The sequence below is a fragment of the Lissotriton vulgaris genome, chromosome 7 (genome assembly GCF_964263255.1).
Source record: "Lissotriton vulgaris chromosome 7, aLisVul1.2, whole genome shotgun sequence".
Lineage (NCBI taxonomy): Eukaryota > Metazoa > Chordata > Amphibia > Caudata > Salamandridae > Lissotriton > Lissotriton vulgaris.
This window is the reverse complement of record NC_141695.1, coordinates 380,802,432-380,819,041: the sequence shown is the minus strand read 5'-3', so window position 1 is coordinate 380,819,041 and position 16,610 is coordinate 380,802,432. Positions and strand designations below refer to the sequence as shown.

Here is a 16,610-nt window from a genome sequence, read left to right as displayed (position 1 = left end):
TAGTACAGATCATGTACGCCATTAGAAAGGGAGGCATAGGCAATACTATAATGGAATACATATCCTATGATATGAGAACAACCTAAAGGCCACTAGTAATGGTTATTTTGATTGAACAGGAGAACAGCATCTTTCATGAACCTATACCGAGCTACCTCATACTTGTTATATATACATGTTTTTGTTATTAATTTAGTCATAGCATATTTATTTACGCTAACGTCACATGTGTTACGAATATATATATATCTTCTACCTCACAGCGGTTGCTCTCTAACTGTTTATATATATGTTAACCCTTTTCCTCTTTCATGTTAAGCGCTCTGATACCCACGGGCCTTGTTCGCGCTATACAAAACTTTATAATAATAAATAATAATAATAATAATAATAATAATAATAATAATAATAATAATAATCCATTCTCTCGTCAAACTTGACCAAAATGGCTTTATACCAAAACGCAGGACCAGGCACTGCATCCATCATTTGCAACTAACTATTGCCAGAGCAGGAGAGATGCCGGAAAAAACAGTCCTGGCTTTAATAGACTTCAAAAAACATTTTTGACTCTGTCCACCTGCCCTTCATGCTCCACATCCTCCGCAGGCAGAATTTCGGTCACCACTTTCTTAATTTAAACCAAATGCTGAACTATAAACCTTGGACACAGGTCCAGGTCAACAGCCAGCAGTCAACTCTTTTCCCGATTGAGAGAAGTACCAACGAGAGCTGCCCTCACTCCTCTTTGCATCTGTGGTCGAATCCCTGGCAGAATGTATCCACTGAGATGCAGAATTATGGGGTATATGCTGGGACTCCACATAAATACTGTGTCCCTTTATGCAGACGACCTTCTGGTGTATGTGTGGAGACTAGAGAAATCCATGTCTAGATTGTTGGCCATATTGAGCTTTTTTGGAGAGGCCTCTGGTATGCACATGAACCATCACCAATCCCAATATGTCGCTATAGCAGACCCTGGCTCCTGTCTTCTCTACCAAATGGCCCTTTACATTGACAGCTGGACTCTTTAAATACCTAGAAATATATTTTGCCATGGACCAATATCAATCCTGGAATCCCAACATTGCCCACTTACTCCTAACCATACGCATCTCACGCACCTGCATAATTGGCATCACAATGCTGGTCCACTATATGATGTGGAGTGGCAAGAACCCACAATGGCCGCAAGATGTTTGACCATTTCTGCTAGGCCAAGACTGATCAAATTCAAATTCTTCCACCGGGTGTACTATGATAAAAAAAAAATGGCGTATGGGATGGGAAAAAAAAAGACAACCACTACTCAAGACGTTTGGCTGAGCGTGCAGGGTACTATCACATGATGTGGAAATGCCCCCTCATTACTGCAAACAAGACCACAATACATAATATACTTGGCAGAACAGTGGGTTATATGCAGACTCCAAACCCTTAACCCACCGGCACCGCAGAGAAAGATGTCGATTCAGTGGGCGTTCATCACCTAGAGAAAACCAGCCTGATGGTGGGAAGACCTGCTATTGCTTGACACCGTTTTCACTTTGGGGGGGTTGGCTGGTGTGATCGGAGTAGACTTGGGATGGACATATGTGCCACAGATGAGAAATCACTAAACAGCTAGTGGCTGCCCACGAAAATGCCACAAGATGTTGGACACTTGGTGGGACCACTAACTAAATATACCTGGATTAGAGATGCGCTGGACTGAGTCACACAATTCTCTACTTAAAATTGATGTCTTGTCAAAGCTGAATGAGGGACTTCTATAGTGTTTACTATTATAAAAGAAAATAAAGGGAATTGTTAAACAAGCACTGGCATAGCCAATAGGTCTCGCCTTTAGGTTCTTATAAGTGTTTAGCAATGCAACAGTTGATGTTCTTGCACCAAGGATATGGTGCTGCATAACTAAATACTCATAAGCTCCCAAAAGCGGTCATCTCTACATGCATTATAGCTTTATACACTACTGAAGTGACCTCTAGTTGAATCTGTGGAGCTCAACCATTAACAAATTACAACATATTCAGACTTTGACGGGATTAAAAGAAAAAAAATCTAACATCACGGACTGTCTTTAAAGTCGAGGGTATATTTTAAACCCTATGCCTCAAGCAGAAGATCTACTATGGGCTAGATAATTAACATCTTAAGGAAAGATTCATCAAGACCTCTGCCGCCTCCTCTCCGATTCTCATCCATTGATGAAGATTCAGAGGTGGCTTAAACCGAAAAGCGGAAAATTACCTCCCACTTAACGCAGGATAGTGTCCAATCACCTATCACTTAGGAAGATCCTTTAGACCTTTACTGTATGTTGATTCCCTACAGTTATGTTTTCTCAGTACTGAACAGACTTCCTTCAGCGCTTCGATCCTCTTTGAGTTATAAAGCGCTTCATAAATAAATACTAGCCATAAGAGTACTAATCCAAAATAGTTGGAGGGGGTACTATTTACCTCAGCCCAGCAGGTGGGAGACTTTCATAAGGAGCTGCCAGAGGGCGGAGATTCTCTCTCTCGGTGAAGAGGCCTGTGGAGAAATTAGTGGCAGCAACAAGGGTTCCAGGTGTTCCAAGGCGAACCATCAAAACTGTCTTCAGCTCCAGTTTGGTAGTAAAAAGCAGACACATTTGGGTGTGGGGCATGGATCGATATACTCGCCCTAAAGGTTCCCCCCAGTGGTACTGGTAAAATCACGGAGGACCTTGGAGGTGGCTCCCCAGAAGCGGAAGAGTTGACTCTGCGAGACATAATGGGCGACCGTGAAAACATCCATGGGCCAGCAGTATGAGACATTGGCCTCCAAGATCGACACAGTGGCTATTGATGTCAGTTTGATCAGGACGGACTTGGCTAAAACTAACGAGCGGGTCAATTCGTTGGACATCAAGACTGCCAGTCTTACAACCGACGTGTCCGATCTCCAGACTGAAGTCCGGAACTTGAGAACCTCAAATGACCAGTTCGCCCGCCGGCTTGATGATTTCGAAAGTCGTGCGAGGCGCAACAATGTACGAATTATCGGAGTTCCGGAGTCGTCTACTGAACAATCGGCTGATCTCCTGGTGGAAGATCTGATATTAAATCATCTTACTCCCAAGGGCCTCAGCAATTTCTTCGCGGTGGAGCGTGCCCACAGAGTTACGGGCGGAAGACACAAACCACGCGCCCCACCACGGCCCATAATTGCCAGAATCTTTAATTTCAGGGATAGAGATGCCATCCTGCAGGCATCGAGGACCAACGGCCCCACGAAATTCGAGAATGCGCCTATCAATTTTTACCCAGACTTCACCCCAATCAGTACAGAGACAGAGAATGGGATTTACCGGGGTGAAATGGAGATTGAGGGACTTGGGCTTGAAGTACGCCATGCTCTTCCCTGCCCGGCTACGTGTTGAACATAACGAACGCGTGCTTTTTTGTGATCGGCCTGAGGTAGCAAGTGACTGGCTAGACACTTCATCGACGCATCGAGACCGGACGGAACAACCTGGCGGTGCAGAAGGCGGCCAGACGGAATAGGAGGAGTAAGGGGATCGGCGTGTGCAGTTCATGGACTTTGCAGCAGTAGTTCGTTCTAATCTTGGGTTAACGTGACTATAATGATTATATACCCAAAGGCGGCGGGGTGATTGGGACTCTTCCTCCTCTTGGGGTGTTCCTCTTTCTTCTTGTAGATTAGTTTTGGGGTAGGGCGACAGGCACACTGCAAGTTGGGGTGGCTTTTTGAATTACCGCAGGGGTGCAGGGAGGAGGGATGTACGTTTGGGGTTCTCTGGAGGTGGAGGGGGGCTCCTCTTTTCTTTTTGTGTAGTTACAGAGGCTACGTATCATTGTACAATTCGACTTGTGTCCTTCTCACTGCTTAGGAGACTCCGCCAGCATTCATGGGATGGGGGGGTAGGGGGTTGAGAGTATTCAGTTGGAATGTCAATGGCTTGGGAGACAGGATAAAGCGGGGGATAGTATTGCAGTACTTAAAACGCCATTCCCCTGATGTGGTACTATTACAGGAAACACACTTGGTGGGGAACACATGTCACGCTATGAATAGGTGAGGTTATCGGTTGATTGCACACTCGGGGTTTACCTCCGGATCAAGAGGGACTGGTGTTCTTGTTAGAAATTCCCTCCCCTTGGAAGTTGACGACACTATCCTAGACGATAGGGGAAGATATGCCGCCATTACTGGTAGATGAGAGGGGAAAACGATTTCTATACTCTTCGTATACGTTCCTCCGGGTCTACAGACCACGACATTCGCTGACTTGGGGAAGTTGGTGCTGGGTCTCCCCGAAGGGATTTTGGTTGTGGGTGGAGACTTCAACTCTGTTTGTGGTAGAGAAGATCGTAACCCTCCCAGGGATCTTACGAGATCGCAATCATGGCTTGGCAGCTTTTTGGATATGTTGGGGCTTGTTGACTGTTGGAGACTGCTACACCCCGGACAGGCCCAATACACCTTTCATTCTGGTGCACACGGAAGCCTCGCAAGGCTTGATTACGTCCTCATGCCTGCGGCACAGGCCGTATCGGTGAGAGAGGTCAGACACTTGGCCAGAGGCATTTCGGACCACTCCCCACTATGGCTTCTTATTGATATCCAGCTGGGAGCCGGGGGTTGGGTCGCCCCGATCAATCCCTGGCATCTCCGGAACCCTGAAACCCGGGCGGGTGTGGTCAAGACTATCGACCAATAATTTGTTGAAAATGTGGGGTCTGTGTCCTCATCTATATCGCTATGGGAGGCCTTCAAAACTGTGATTCGAGGCCAGACACTGTCGCTGATCGCCTGTGCTAAGAGACTAAATAATGAGGAGGTTGTGCGACTGGAGTCTGAAATCACTGCCCTAGAGGCAGACCTGGAGTCCGGGGTCACGCAAGATAAGTTGCATGTCTTGAATCTCAAACAGTTCGACTATAGAGCCTTGGTGACAGGCGCTGCTAAAGCCATGAGTCGCGAGCAGCAGGGACGACTGTACGATGTGGGTGATAAAGCGGGGAAATTGATTGCATGGCTGGATAAGAAGGATAGATTGAGTCGAGTGGTACCAGTTGTTGAAAGAGCGGATGGTGTGCGCGTGGTTGATCCGCTGGAGATAGTGGAGGGATTTGCATGTCACTTCCAAACGGTGTATGCGCCAGTCTCTGACAGGCCTGAGGAGGACTCACATCTATTGCTCAGAGATATTGCATTGCCTAGCTTGTCGGATTCTGATAGAAAGCTTATGGAGGCGGAATTTTCCAACGATGAAATAGCGCTCGCTATTCGCTCCATCCGCTCGGGTAAAGCTACAGGCCCAAATGGTATCCCTATCGAGTTGTACAAGCTGTGTCCTGACAAAATGGCACCGTATCTTCGCGCGATGTTTCTGGAGTCGCGTGAGGTTGGGTCACTTCCCCGAGACCAGAGACTGGCTTCCATTGTCGTGATCCATAAAGAAGGGAAACCCCGAGACTTGTGTGCCTCTTACAGACCTATATCACTCCTAAATGCCGAACCTAAGATCCTGGCAAAATTATTGGCAAATCGATTAATTAAAGTAATTGGGGACCTGATACACCCGGATCAGTCCGGATTCATTCCAACTCATAACACAGCCCTGAATTTACGTCGCCTTCATGGCGTCCTCGCGAGGGCGGAGACGTTGCGTGAGCCGGCCATTTTGGTCTCCTTAGATGCCACTATGGCCTTTGACACCGTGGAATGGCCATATTTATGGGCGGCCCTTGCGAAGTTCGGTTTTGGCCCAGGGTTCATCAGTTGGGTCAAACTCCTCTATGAGAATCCGCTGGCCCAGGTGGTTGTAAATGGTAGGGTCTCGGAGTCCTTTACTCTCGGGAGAGGCACGCGGCAAAGATGCCCCCTGTCTCCGCTACTGTTCGCCCTCGCCTTGGAACCCCTGGCTGCATGGCTGCGGTGGGAACCACCGTTAAGGGCATTAGATGGACCCCTGACTGAGGACCGAATATCTTTATATGCAGACGATATCCTACTGTATCTTACTTCCCCTCGGATATTGTTGGGGGTACCGTTTTATGTCCTCTGCTCCTTTGGGAAGAATTCCGGCCTGGTGATCAATTGGGCAAAATCTTGTGTTTACTCGCTTACCGGTGAGGTACCCCCCCCCCCGTGCCGCGTAACTGCCCGATACAGATTTCGCATACCGGCTTCAAGTACTTGGGGATTTACGTTTCGCTTGACCCTGCGATTCGGTACCAGCGTAACTTGCTCCCTCCGCTTTTCCGGTTGAAATCCGACGTGGCAGCCTGGTGTGGATTGCCTTTGTCTCTAGTCGGAAGGGCAGCCCTATTCAAAATGATGTCCCTTCCCAGATTTTTATATGCCCTTCAAAACACACTCGATCTTGTGCCCGCCAGCTATTTACGCGAGATAGAATGCCTTCAGAGGCAGCTGCTATGGGGCGGGCGCCCCCGTATTGCCCTAGCAAAGTTAACACTGCCCTGGTATGACGGGGGCATTGCGTTGCCTGACATCAAACGCTATTGATGTCCCTGACCAGTGGGCTCCTTTTTTGACGAGCTCCAATCGGTAATTTAGACGCTGGCTCTGAGAGCTGAGCATTGTATATTGCCCGGCGACTTTAACTTTCATATGGAGGAGAAACAGGATCCTGAAGTGATTAAATTGGTTGATATCACAGCCTCCTTAGGTCTTGTCCCCTACCTCTCTGGACCAACGCATGAAAGGGGTCATACCCTGGATCAGGTGTTCTCTACGTCTCCTTTGGAGGTGTTAGCACTCCTGCCGGTGCTTTGGTCAGACCATAGGCTGGCTAAATTTCTTGCTTTTGGAACAAAGAAACCATCTAGTATTGCTCCTAGGCAGCAGGGTCGAGCCCCTAGGGCACTTCATCGGGTGACTCCTGAAATGTTGGCCCAGGCGGCCCTTGATCATCCGTGCCCTGTGACAGGAGACTTGGAGAGGGATCTAGAGGCCTTGCAAGCTTGGTTAATGGATAGGCTGAACGATCTAGCCCCTGAGATGGCCCCCCGACTAACATCCAAGCGAGCCTCGGCCCCTTGGTTCACGGAAGCACTATCGGCCTCTCGTCGGCAGTGCAAGGTTGCGGAAAGGGCTTGGCGATCTCAATATGATCCCATGGCCAGGCTTGCCTATAGGACAGCGGTTAAAGCATACCACCGGGATATTCTCCTTGGAAAGAAAGATTACTTGGCAAGGAGGATAGAGGCACCTTCAAACTCCTGAAAAGAAATTTTTACGATCGTTGGGGAGTTTACTGCCCCTCGTTCCAATTCAACCCAGGCTACTCCCTCAGCCGTGGGTTTTTGCCCTTGCTGATTTCTTCACCACCAAGATCAAACTGATCCAGGATTCCTTTTCCTTGAAGGTGGTTGAAGTACCTCCTAGTTTTGAGGACGGCTCTGCTTTGGTGGCCCCGGTGGGTCCAGTTTCTGGCGCACCTTCCGCCTATCGCAGCTATATCTTCACTGGCACTTATGGCCAATCTTAAATCTGGGTCGCCTCTTGACCCTTGTCCGGCTAAATTTCTGGCTAAAATGGTGGAAGTGGTGAATCCGCTGGCAAACCGACTTCTGAATCTCTCCTTAAGTCAGGGGGTGGTACCACAGGTCTGGAAGCAGGTGAATGTTATCCCCCTCCTAAAGAAACCTGGCCTGGATCCTGAGGTTCTGGCCAACTATAGGCAGATTTCTCTTCTCCCGGCGCTGGTCAAGATCTTGGAGAAGCATGTGCACACCGTGCTCTCCAATTTTCTGGAATAGCACAATCTCCTGCACACTTCTCAATCTGGCTTCCGCCCCAATTTAAGCACAGAGACGGCGCTCTTGGAGGTGTCTGAAGCCATTAAAGAGGCACTGGACGCGGGAGGCAAGGCTATGCTTGTAATGCTAGACCTGTCGGCGGCGTTCGACACCGTCCCCCATGAGGGTCTCCTCGCCAGACTTTATGATATCGGTCTGAGGGAGACGGTGCTCAGCTGGTTTAAATCTTTTTTGGCTGACCGTCGACAAACTGTCTGGGTCCCACCTAGCTCTGCCATGATGCCGCCTGTGTTGAGCCCGACTCTTTTTAACATCTTTATGACCCCTATGGCGGCACTGGCAGAGTCTTTCGGGGCCCAGATAGTCTTACGCCGATACCCAGCCCCTCTTTACGTGCATGAAAGGTGAAGATTTTGATGGAGTATCCGTGAGTGCCTTGGGGCTGTTTTCAAATGGTTCCAGCTTAACTGCCTCAAGTGAAACTCAGATAAATCTGAGGTACTCTTCTTCGGTTGTTCATCCGATCCTGATTGGCAGGAGTGGTGGCCGGTCAATATGTTCCCTCCAGCGGGCTCGTCCCAGCTGGCAAAGAACTTGGGGGTCAAGATTGACAAAGGTTTGGGGTTAAGATCTTAGATCCTTGGTCTTACCGGAACATGCTTTGACCTCCTCAGGATGCTCCGTAGTTCCTTCCGCTGCTTTCTGAGGAGCACAGGAAGACGACGGTGCAGGCCTTAATAGGCTCAAGACTGGATTATTCCAACGTCCTGTATCTTGGCCTGCCGGAATATCTCCTACAGCGGCTGCAGGTGGTCCAGAACGCCGCCGCAAGGGCCATTTTTGGTCTACACAGGCGAGCCAGAGTTTCTGGCCTTCTGCAGTCGCTGCATTGGCTGCCTATCCGTAAGCGGATAGTGTTTAAGGCTCTGACCCTGGCCCATAAGGCGCTTTATGCCTCTGGAGCCAAATACCTCCAGAAGAGGCTTGCCTTTTACCACCCGGCCAGATCTCTGAGGTCTGAAGCACTTTTCTTCGCTGTGGTCCCACGAGTTAAAAGGGCTCGGATTGGAGGTCGCTCTTTTAAGCTGCTGGCGCCACAGCTTTGGAATACTCTGCCCCTAGCATTACGTTGTACCTCTAATCTGTTGAACTTCAGGAAGGGCCTTAAAACTTGGCTTTTTGCCCTCTAGGTGGCTTTGTGCTCTCTTTATCTCTGGTCTGTTTTTACTGTGTTGTGTTTTTTCTTTTTACTGGTTCGTAAATAAAAGCGCCGGGACACTCTATGGAGTAGCCGTGCGCTATAAAAAAAACAAATAACATAACGTAACATAACATAACATAACATAACATAACATAACATATTATTGGGCCTCCCAACTGAGTGCAATTAATCACGCCACGTACGGCCCTGTGTCTAACCCAGCATTCGCAATGGATAAATGGCAGCTCCCGGGAGGGAACTACAACAGGGCGCCATACTCTAAAATGACTGGCAGGACATTAACGGGGCCCACCGGAGTTGCGGTGCGGATTTGGTATAGTGCGAATGTAGCCATGGGCTGGTCGGAGGTATTGACCCGAGCGACTCCGCTCTATGTCGCTGAGAAACTAGGCAGCTTATGGACTACCAAGGGTTTCGAGAAGTGGGACCTCATTGGCATCAGTAAAGTTGGCCTCTGGGTCAAGGACAGGGTAAAGACCTTCGATGAATTGAAGATTGAATATGCGCTAAACGATAGGGAGTATTTCCGTTACATGCAGATCCGACACGCGATTGGATCGGTCTTCCCGACCGGAACGTTAATCCCGGAATCTTCCCCTCTTGAAGATAGAGTGCTTGACGGCCACGTCCCGGATAGCACCATCTCCCTGATATATAAAAAGCTCATTAATGATCGAACGGATCTTCTTTTACAACTGCGAGAGGCTTGGACCAGCGATGGATTGGAGCTGGATGATGAGGCTTGGCAGGCTGCGATATCCTCTCCTAAGGAGGTCGCAATTCCGGCCCGTCTTCGACTGGTGCAATTAAAGATCTTACACCGCCATCTACATGACAGGCCCCCGGCTGTTGCTTATGGGTTATGCTGTGGATGGGTTATGTAAGCGTGGGTGTGGTATGATGGGTACCTTCCTCCATATTCTATGGGAATGCCCCGAGGTCTTGTCATTCTGGAACCGAGTGCATGATGTCATGAAGGAAGTTACGGGAGTTTCGTTGTTGCCTGACGCCCGACGGTGTTTGTTGAATGTGTGGGAACCCAATGACTACAACGTGGCGCAGACACAATGGGTCACTCTGGGGAATATGGTAGCTAAAAGGGATACTGCGCAGTTATGGGGGTCCGAGAGGGCACCCAGGATCTCAGTCTGGACAGAGAACATGGTCTGGTGCATGTTCCGGGAAAAGACCGTGTATGTTGCACGTGGTAGGCCCAAGAAGTGGGGCAGAATAAGGAACCAGTGGAATCTGTATCGTGGGGAGATCTGTACTCCCCCTTTTGTAAATCCCGCGGAGATGCCGCAATCCCCTTAGCCTGATGTTCCTTCTACAGTATTGAGCTTCGTTAATACCATGATTGCTTGCTCTCTTCCCCCGTCCCTCGTTTATAGCTCCAATTATTGCCTTCATATAACTTTTCAGATGCGGCTCTCCCCCTCCCGGGAGGGACACATACATAAAATTCCTGTTTTGCCTCGTCTCTTTTATGTAGTTTTTTTTTGCTTGTTTATATATATCAAAAAAGTAAAACCTTAAGTTATCCTGCGATTTAACATATACTTTTATGACATGTACGCTCATTCGCCGCCGGACCCCCGGGTTGCCGGCTGAAGTGCTGTGTTACTGTACATTACTATGCTAATGTTTGCTTTGGCGACGGCTGGCCCTTGTGGTTGTAGGCTCGCAACTGTAATATTATAAATGTAAATAAAGGTTTAAAAAAAAAAAAAAGAATCAGCAGAAAAGCGCTGTATAAACAATCCGTTATTACATCTAAAGCGAAGACCATATTAAATCTAGACAGCAGGGTTAATCTTTTAAGACCTACACTATTATTGTCTTGTTCAATAGTTTAATGCCTGTTTTTCATACTGTTTTATGCGTGTCTACTTTTGGTTACTTCAGAAAGCTAACGCGTTAGTGGTTATGTAGGCCTCTTTTATCATCTAAAGACAGCCCCGGGCCCTTTTAGAGCTGGCGTTACAGCCAGAGGCAAGAACATGTCGAGCTTTAAAGGCCCTCATTGCCGGACACAGTCGTCAGATTTCGACAAATTTTGAGTCGAAGATTTTCAGCTCCAGAGGGTGCAGCGCTTGGGAACTGGGGCTGATTAGGCGTTAGTAATGTAACCACTTTTTATGAAAAGGTAATGAGCACAGATTTAGAGAGGAGGCCCACCCTAAACACAGCGATGGGTCATCTCAAGTGTACGGAACTGCTGCTGAAAACGCGCAAAGAGATAATCTCTAAGCAGGACCAGGTTTACAAGCAAATGCTATGCGAACATTTCCGATACACCTCAAACTTCAACTCTTACCAAATACAGGGTTTATGTACCCGGGTTTGCATTTCATTGTGAATGGTTGCCCGTGTATATTCCTCTCAGTATCTACGGTTTTTGATCATAACGTCATTGTGGCAGGCCCGATCTGGCGTACCAAGATGGGCTGGCGAGGGCGTCTTGTACAATATTTTTGGAGTAGATTTTCCGTTTCACCATACAATCCCGTGAATTATGCACTTTAGAAAGCACAATATGCTGTGGAGGTTGACTTTAAAGAAATGTGACAGTTCATTTCGTACAAGTCCAGAATGAGGACCATGAAAGCAGTGCATTTCATGTACATTTTCCCAAAAAGCTCAGGGCCCTAGTGCACAAAATGCAACTTCGACAAGGCATCATCCGCTACCGCGAGAAAAGAGGGCAATAAATCGGCAGAGCAGACAGACGAGTCACTGGCTCCTTCTACATTTTGAAGCTCATGGTACGGGGAATGGGGGCGCGGCTTCGAGGCTTAGTTCAAGTACAGCGTTTACCTTGCGGGAGCAAGAGCGATAATTACAAACAGATGTTGCCGCTGCTCGCTCCCACAAGGTAAACGCCACACATGCATGAGTGTTCCTTGAGAACAGTGCAGTACATGCACGAGCTTCCCAAAATGTCCTGAGCGATTCCAAGAGGTCACTCTTAGCAGGGCATGCGAGCTGCGTAGGCGAGAACTAAACTTTTTTCAAAAACAAATTATGGGATTAGCAAAGGAGAAAATGACAAGAGAAGCAGACAACAAGCAATTGGTTAGCCAATAAACAACCAAGTCGTTAAAGCAGACATCCCCCACAACAGAGTGCCAGATCACTGCTCACATTTCTTCTGAGCAAGAAGTTTAACTCCTTCCAGAAGGACAGAATATTAAAAGCCATTCTTGGTTTGGGCTGTAGAGTGTTCCATACGGTGGGTGCAGAACCAGAGAAGATGTCTTTTAGGGCTCGAGTAGAATTGAATTTTTTAGGATTACAGTGTAAGAATCCATACTGTGGGATTTGCTGGAGTCCCCTGAAATGGTCAGAAGTTCAGATAAATTGCTCCGATCTCCTACATAAAGGGCTTTAAAACATTGAAACTGTATTCCGAGATCCTAATGGGAGCAAGTGGAGGTCCATTAAAATGAATGTGATGTGGTCAAACCTTTTCTCTGTCACTGATCGAGCAGGCCAGCGAAGAATTGCTTTTAGTGGCAGCAAGGCATAAGTGTAAAGTCAAACTATGATGGCATTACCAGTGTTGATTCTGCAGCTGAGATTTTGTGTAGCTGACGGCTGCTTGTTTGTAGAGAAAAGCGATTTGATTATTTTCAGTTGGCTAAGATGGAAATTTGCTGCCTGGGCAATTTTGATCATGTGAGTAACTAAATAGAGAAGTCAATAAAAAGCATAACGTGCATGCAAACAATAGACTTGTGTTTATGAAAATCAGAGGAAATCCCATGAAGAAATTGATATCCAACCATCTGTATGAAGAGGTAGAATACCGACCACAAGAACAAGCACTGGCACACCCAGTAGGTTTAACGTTTCAATAGTGTGTGATTGGGTCTGCAAATATCCAGTCTATTGGCATTTCAAATACTCAAATCAAATAAACTTTATTTCGATCAGAGTAGACCATAAAAAGTATTGAAAATAAAATCACAATACACAAACTATTCATAAAAATAAAGACCAAAGAACATGAGTTACCAACATTTAAATTCATCGCAAAATAAGAATCTTCAAAGGAAAACAGATATAAAACTTCTGATCAACATTCAACAACTGCCAGATTACATATACAATTACAACCACAATCATAAATAAAAAGGTGGCCAAGTGTTATTTTGGTACTGTCCATTTCATTTCATTAATACAGTCAATTGTACAAAATGTAAAATAAAATAAAAATTAAACTGAGAAATGGTTAAAAAGTAGAAAATGGATAAAATATGGCAGCATATACAATAAGGGGACTTTATACTAGGGGTATTAAGTTTGGGAGCAGCCTACGTCTAAGCCACATAGAATTTAGATATCGGGACACAGCGAATACAATAGGTGGGCGAGTATCAGTTCTTAAAATTCTATATGCCTTCATACACTGCCTACAAAGTGGGACAGGCAACAATTGACAAAAGCTTCTGGAATATGGGTCCTATAGAAAATAAAGCAACCATTTCTTCTGTAGCTTCAGTTTTTCAGATGCTTTTTTCAAAGCTGTTTCCCAAGCACTACTGGGCACGCTAGACCACTGATTCTAGATGTAAAATAGTGGTAATGCATTCCATTGGAGGTAGAAGGACACACCTAAACAGCAAACAATAATATTGAATGACTGTTCCTGAAGGGTTATCCAAGATTTGACTGAATGTCAATAGCCAACAGTTGAAGTACAGAGTACATTATGTCTGCCATAAATTGCACAAGCACCAAACATTTTAAACCTAACAAACATTGCTAAAGGTAATGGGTCTAGCATTGGCAAATGTACAATCTTTTATGAATTGAGTATGTTAATGTATGAAACATGGAAAAAATTACAAAAACCTAAAAATATCCAAAAAGAATAGCCCAGCAACCCCGGAACACCAGACATGGCACTGAGGCAGCTGTTCACATGTAATCAGGCAAAAGCGATCAAAAGAAGATGAAGTGGACTGGCCCCTAATCTATGTAGTGATGGATGGACCAACTATCTGACTAACATTTGAACAAAACAATGGATGACTAGGAATGGCCAATCCCCTTATATGCAAGCTTGAATGTATTTTTATTATGAAAAGGTTGGAAAACATAAGGCTAGACCAAAAGAAGAACATGCCAACATAACACCAATGCCAAAGCAGTGTACAGCTGAAAAGATCTCACACTGTATCCCATAGTCCAAAACTGAATTTTCTATGCAGTACATCACATGGCCGTTGTGTGCTTCCCAAGACTAAAACCTCACCAGTGGCAACCCCACAGACATATGCAATATCTTAGATTCAACTCACATCTTTGTCTCCTTTCTTCTTCCGCGTCTGTACCGAGAGCGACTCCACCTCACTTTCAAACTGATCCACCCCCATGTTCAGGGCATCTATTGTGCTCTGTCAAAAAGAAAGACCAATGTAAAAGCTTTGAAGCTTCAGAAACATACTACCACCTCCCTCAACACCTCCTTCCAATTTCATCAAACTTCCACAAGAAAGGTTCATGAAAGATGCAGCTTTTCAGTTATTCTTCACCAAGCTTAGCTTTCAGCAAAACCTATAGCCACAAACTATTCTGGCATAGCAGGCAGCTGAGCATCTTCAGGTACAAGGACTGAAGAATAATACAACACATAACAGATATTCAGTGATACACAAGTCCATACAAAGGCCATGATCTTTATCTACTTCCGCCACTCCCATATAAGCCAAATAACAATATGCTTTCTATAATGTGTTAACTGCAAATAATTGTTTAACAACGTGATTTCGCATGCTGCAGAGAAATATTCATATGATGAAAATTTTAAGAGCAGGACTTTCAGTTCTTCCTACTTTTAAAATTATTAATATCCTAAACAAGCAGACCACTACTATGAAGGAGACCTCACCGTTAACCACTGGCCAATATCTTCCTTCTCCTTTTGAGCAGGATCCACCTTTTGAGCTAGCCCAAGGCCCTCCTTTGAGTATGCTTTCGTCTTCGTCTCTCGCTCCACCACTTTGAACCTTTCCATTTGCTGCAGGGGCAGGATGAGAGGTCAGCATCAATAACTTTGCTGGCATGGCAGAAGTGGGGTAAAGGTAACAGCTCACCTCATACATTTTACTCGTTCTACAAGGAAAAACCCCTAGAGCATCATGAGCAGGCCATTAAGAAGAGTTGCTGATATACAAAACCACTCCTGGAAACCAAGCTAAAGACATACATGCATTTCTATGAATTAGGCACTGAGAACTAATGTGTCTGAGGTATTATCAGCATCAATATCTTACTTTCATGATCACAAAGAAAACCACAGTCCGACAAGCAGAGAACACAAGTTGACAGTAATATGTAAATAAATCATAGCATGTGTTTTTCTTCTAACACATTTACTGAAAATGACTTAGTGTTCCAAGTGTTCACACTATAATGTTAAGAAAGCATGAGTTAATGACAAGTTAACACTTTACTTAATCACTTATAGGAAATACCATCACTGCCATGTGAAGGCATATGAAATAGTGTAGAAAACGACTTACCAATCAAGGCATGAGGCAACATATAGCTATTAACTTACCAAGAGTTCTCTCAAATAGTATACATAAAGATCTCACAAGACATCTATTCATGTGAATGGTACCACTCATAAGAATGTTGGAGTGAATTTTCAAGCAAAAACTAGATGTTTCACTTTGTATTGAGCATTAATAGTTTGCAGTCCACCCAAACATTTTTGTTCATAAATAACATTGATATGTTCCTGAAAAGCATTTCTAACAAAGATTTCAGATGGACAGGTTCAATAATATGGGTTGAAGGGACATAAAACATTGCCAGATAGTCCATTAGCCCATGCTGTTGTCTATTGAACCCTACGTGCACCGTCTCACAAGCAAAAAGCAGTTGCTTGACAACACTATTATTAATGTTTAAATCAATCACAAGCAGCATCATACATGGACCCTGCTCCAAGTACCTTAAATACAAAACAAGAATGACAGAGAACAGAGAAGTTTTACACAGAAAAGGGATGATGAAGGGCAGGACAAAACTGCAAAACAACTGACTTTGGAGTGCACACAAATGGCTAGGGTTTGCTGCAATATACAAACGCTCCTGCACCTTAGCCAATATTCCTGTAAATGCAAATGGCAAGAGGGGTATGTATCAAAGCTTAAGTAAAGAAGGGGAATGATAATTCTAGCTTTCACTACAGGAACATTCATGTTCAAGAATGGGCTTATTTTGATTACAGTTTGCAGAGTGAGGATGGAGAAATACCCATCCTCACAAACCAACAACCAACTCCTCAGCGCTGTGCGTACCGTCTCAATTAGCTTCCGGTTCTCTATGAGCTGCCTCTTGTCTTTAATCTCGTTCGATGCAACCCACGTCTTGATTTGGTCCCTCAGCCGCTGCACAGACAGAGAGAAACGGGGAAAAGTGTCAGAGGGGACCAGGGAAAAAACCCTTGTGTGGGAGTGAATGACAGAGTGCAAACGATCATGGGGAGGACTAACACAAACTCACAACACAGTGATTTCTTCCATGCAGTACAGTGAACCTATTGTGTAAAAGCACCAGAATGGGAGAGTGGGTGAGGAAAACCAATAGGA

At 45.7% G+C, this 16,610-nt stretch overlaps 1 protein-coding gene across 3 annotated transcripts in view; it reads right to left on the bottom strand.

Annotated features, from left to right (window-relative positions):
* Positions 1-16,610, bottom strand: part of CNOT3 (CCR4-NOT transcription complex subunit 3) — a 992,943-nt gene that overhangs the window by 679,291 nt on the left and 297,042 nt on the right. For all 3 annotated transcript variants that reach the window (XM_086930326.1, XM_086930324.1, XM_086930325.1), the window contains 3 exons: positions 16,320-16,409; positions 14,900-15,028; positions 14,310-14,405 (listed from right to left, as the gene is read on the bottom strand). In XM_086930326.1, coding sequence (XP_086786452.1) covers positions 14,310-14,405; positions 14,900-15,028; positions 16,320-16,409 — 315 coding nt within the window. The remainder of the gene's footprint in view (positions 1-14,309; positions 14,406-14,899; positions 15,029-16,319; positions 16,410-16,610) is intronic.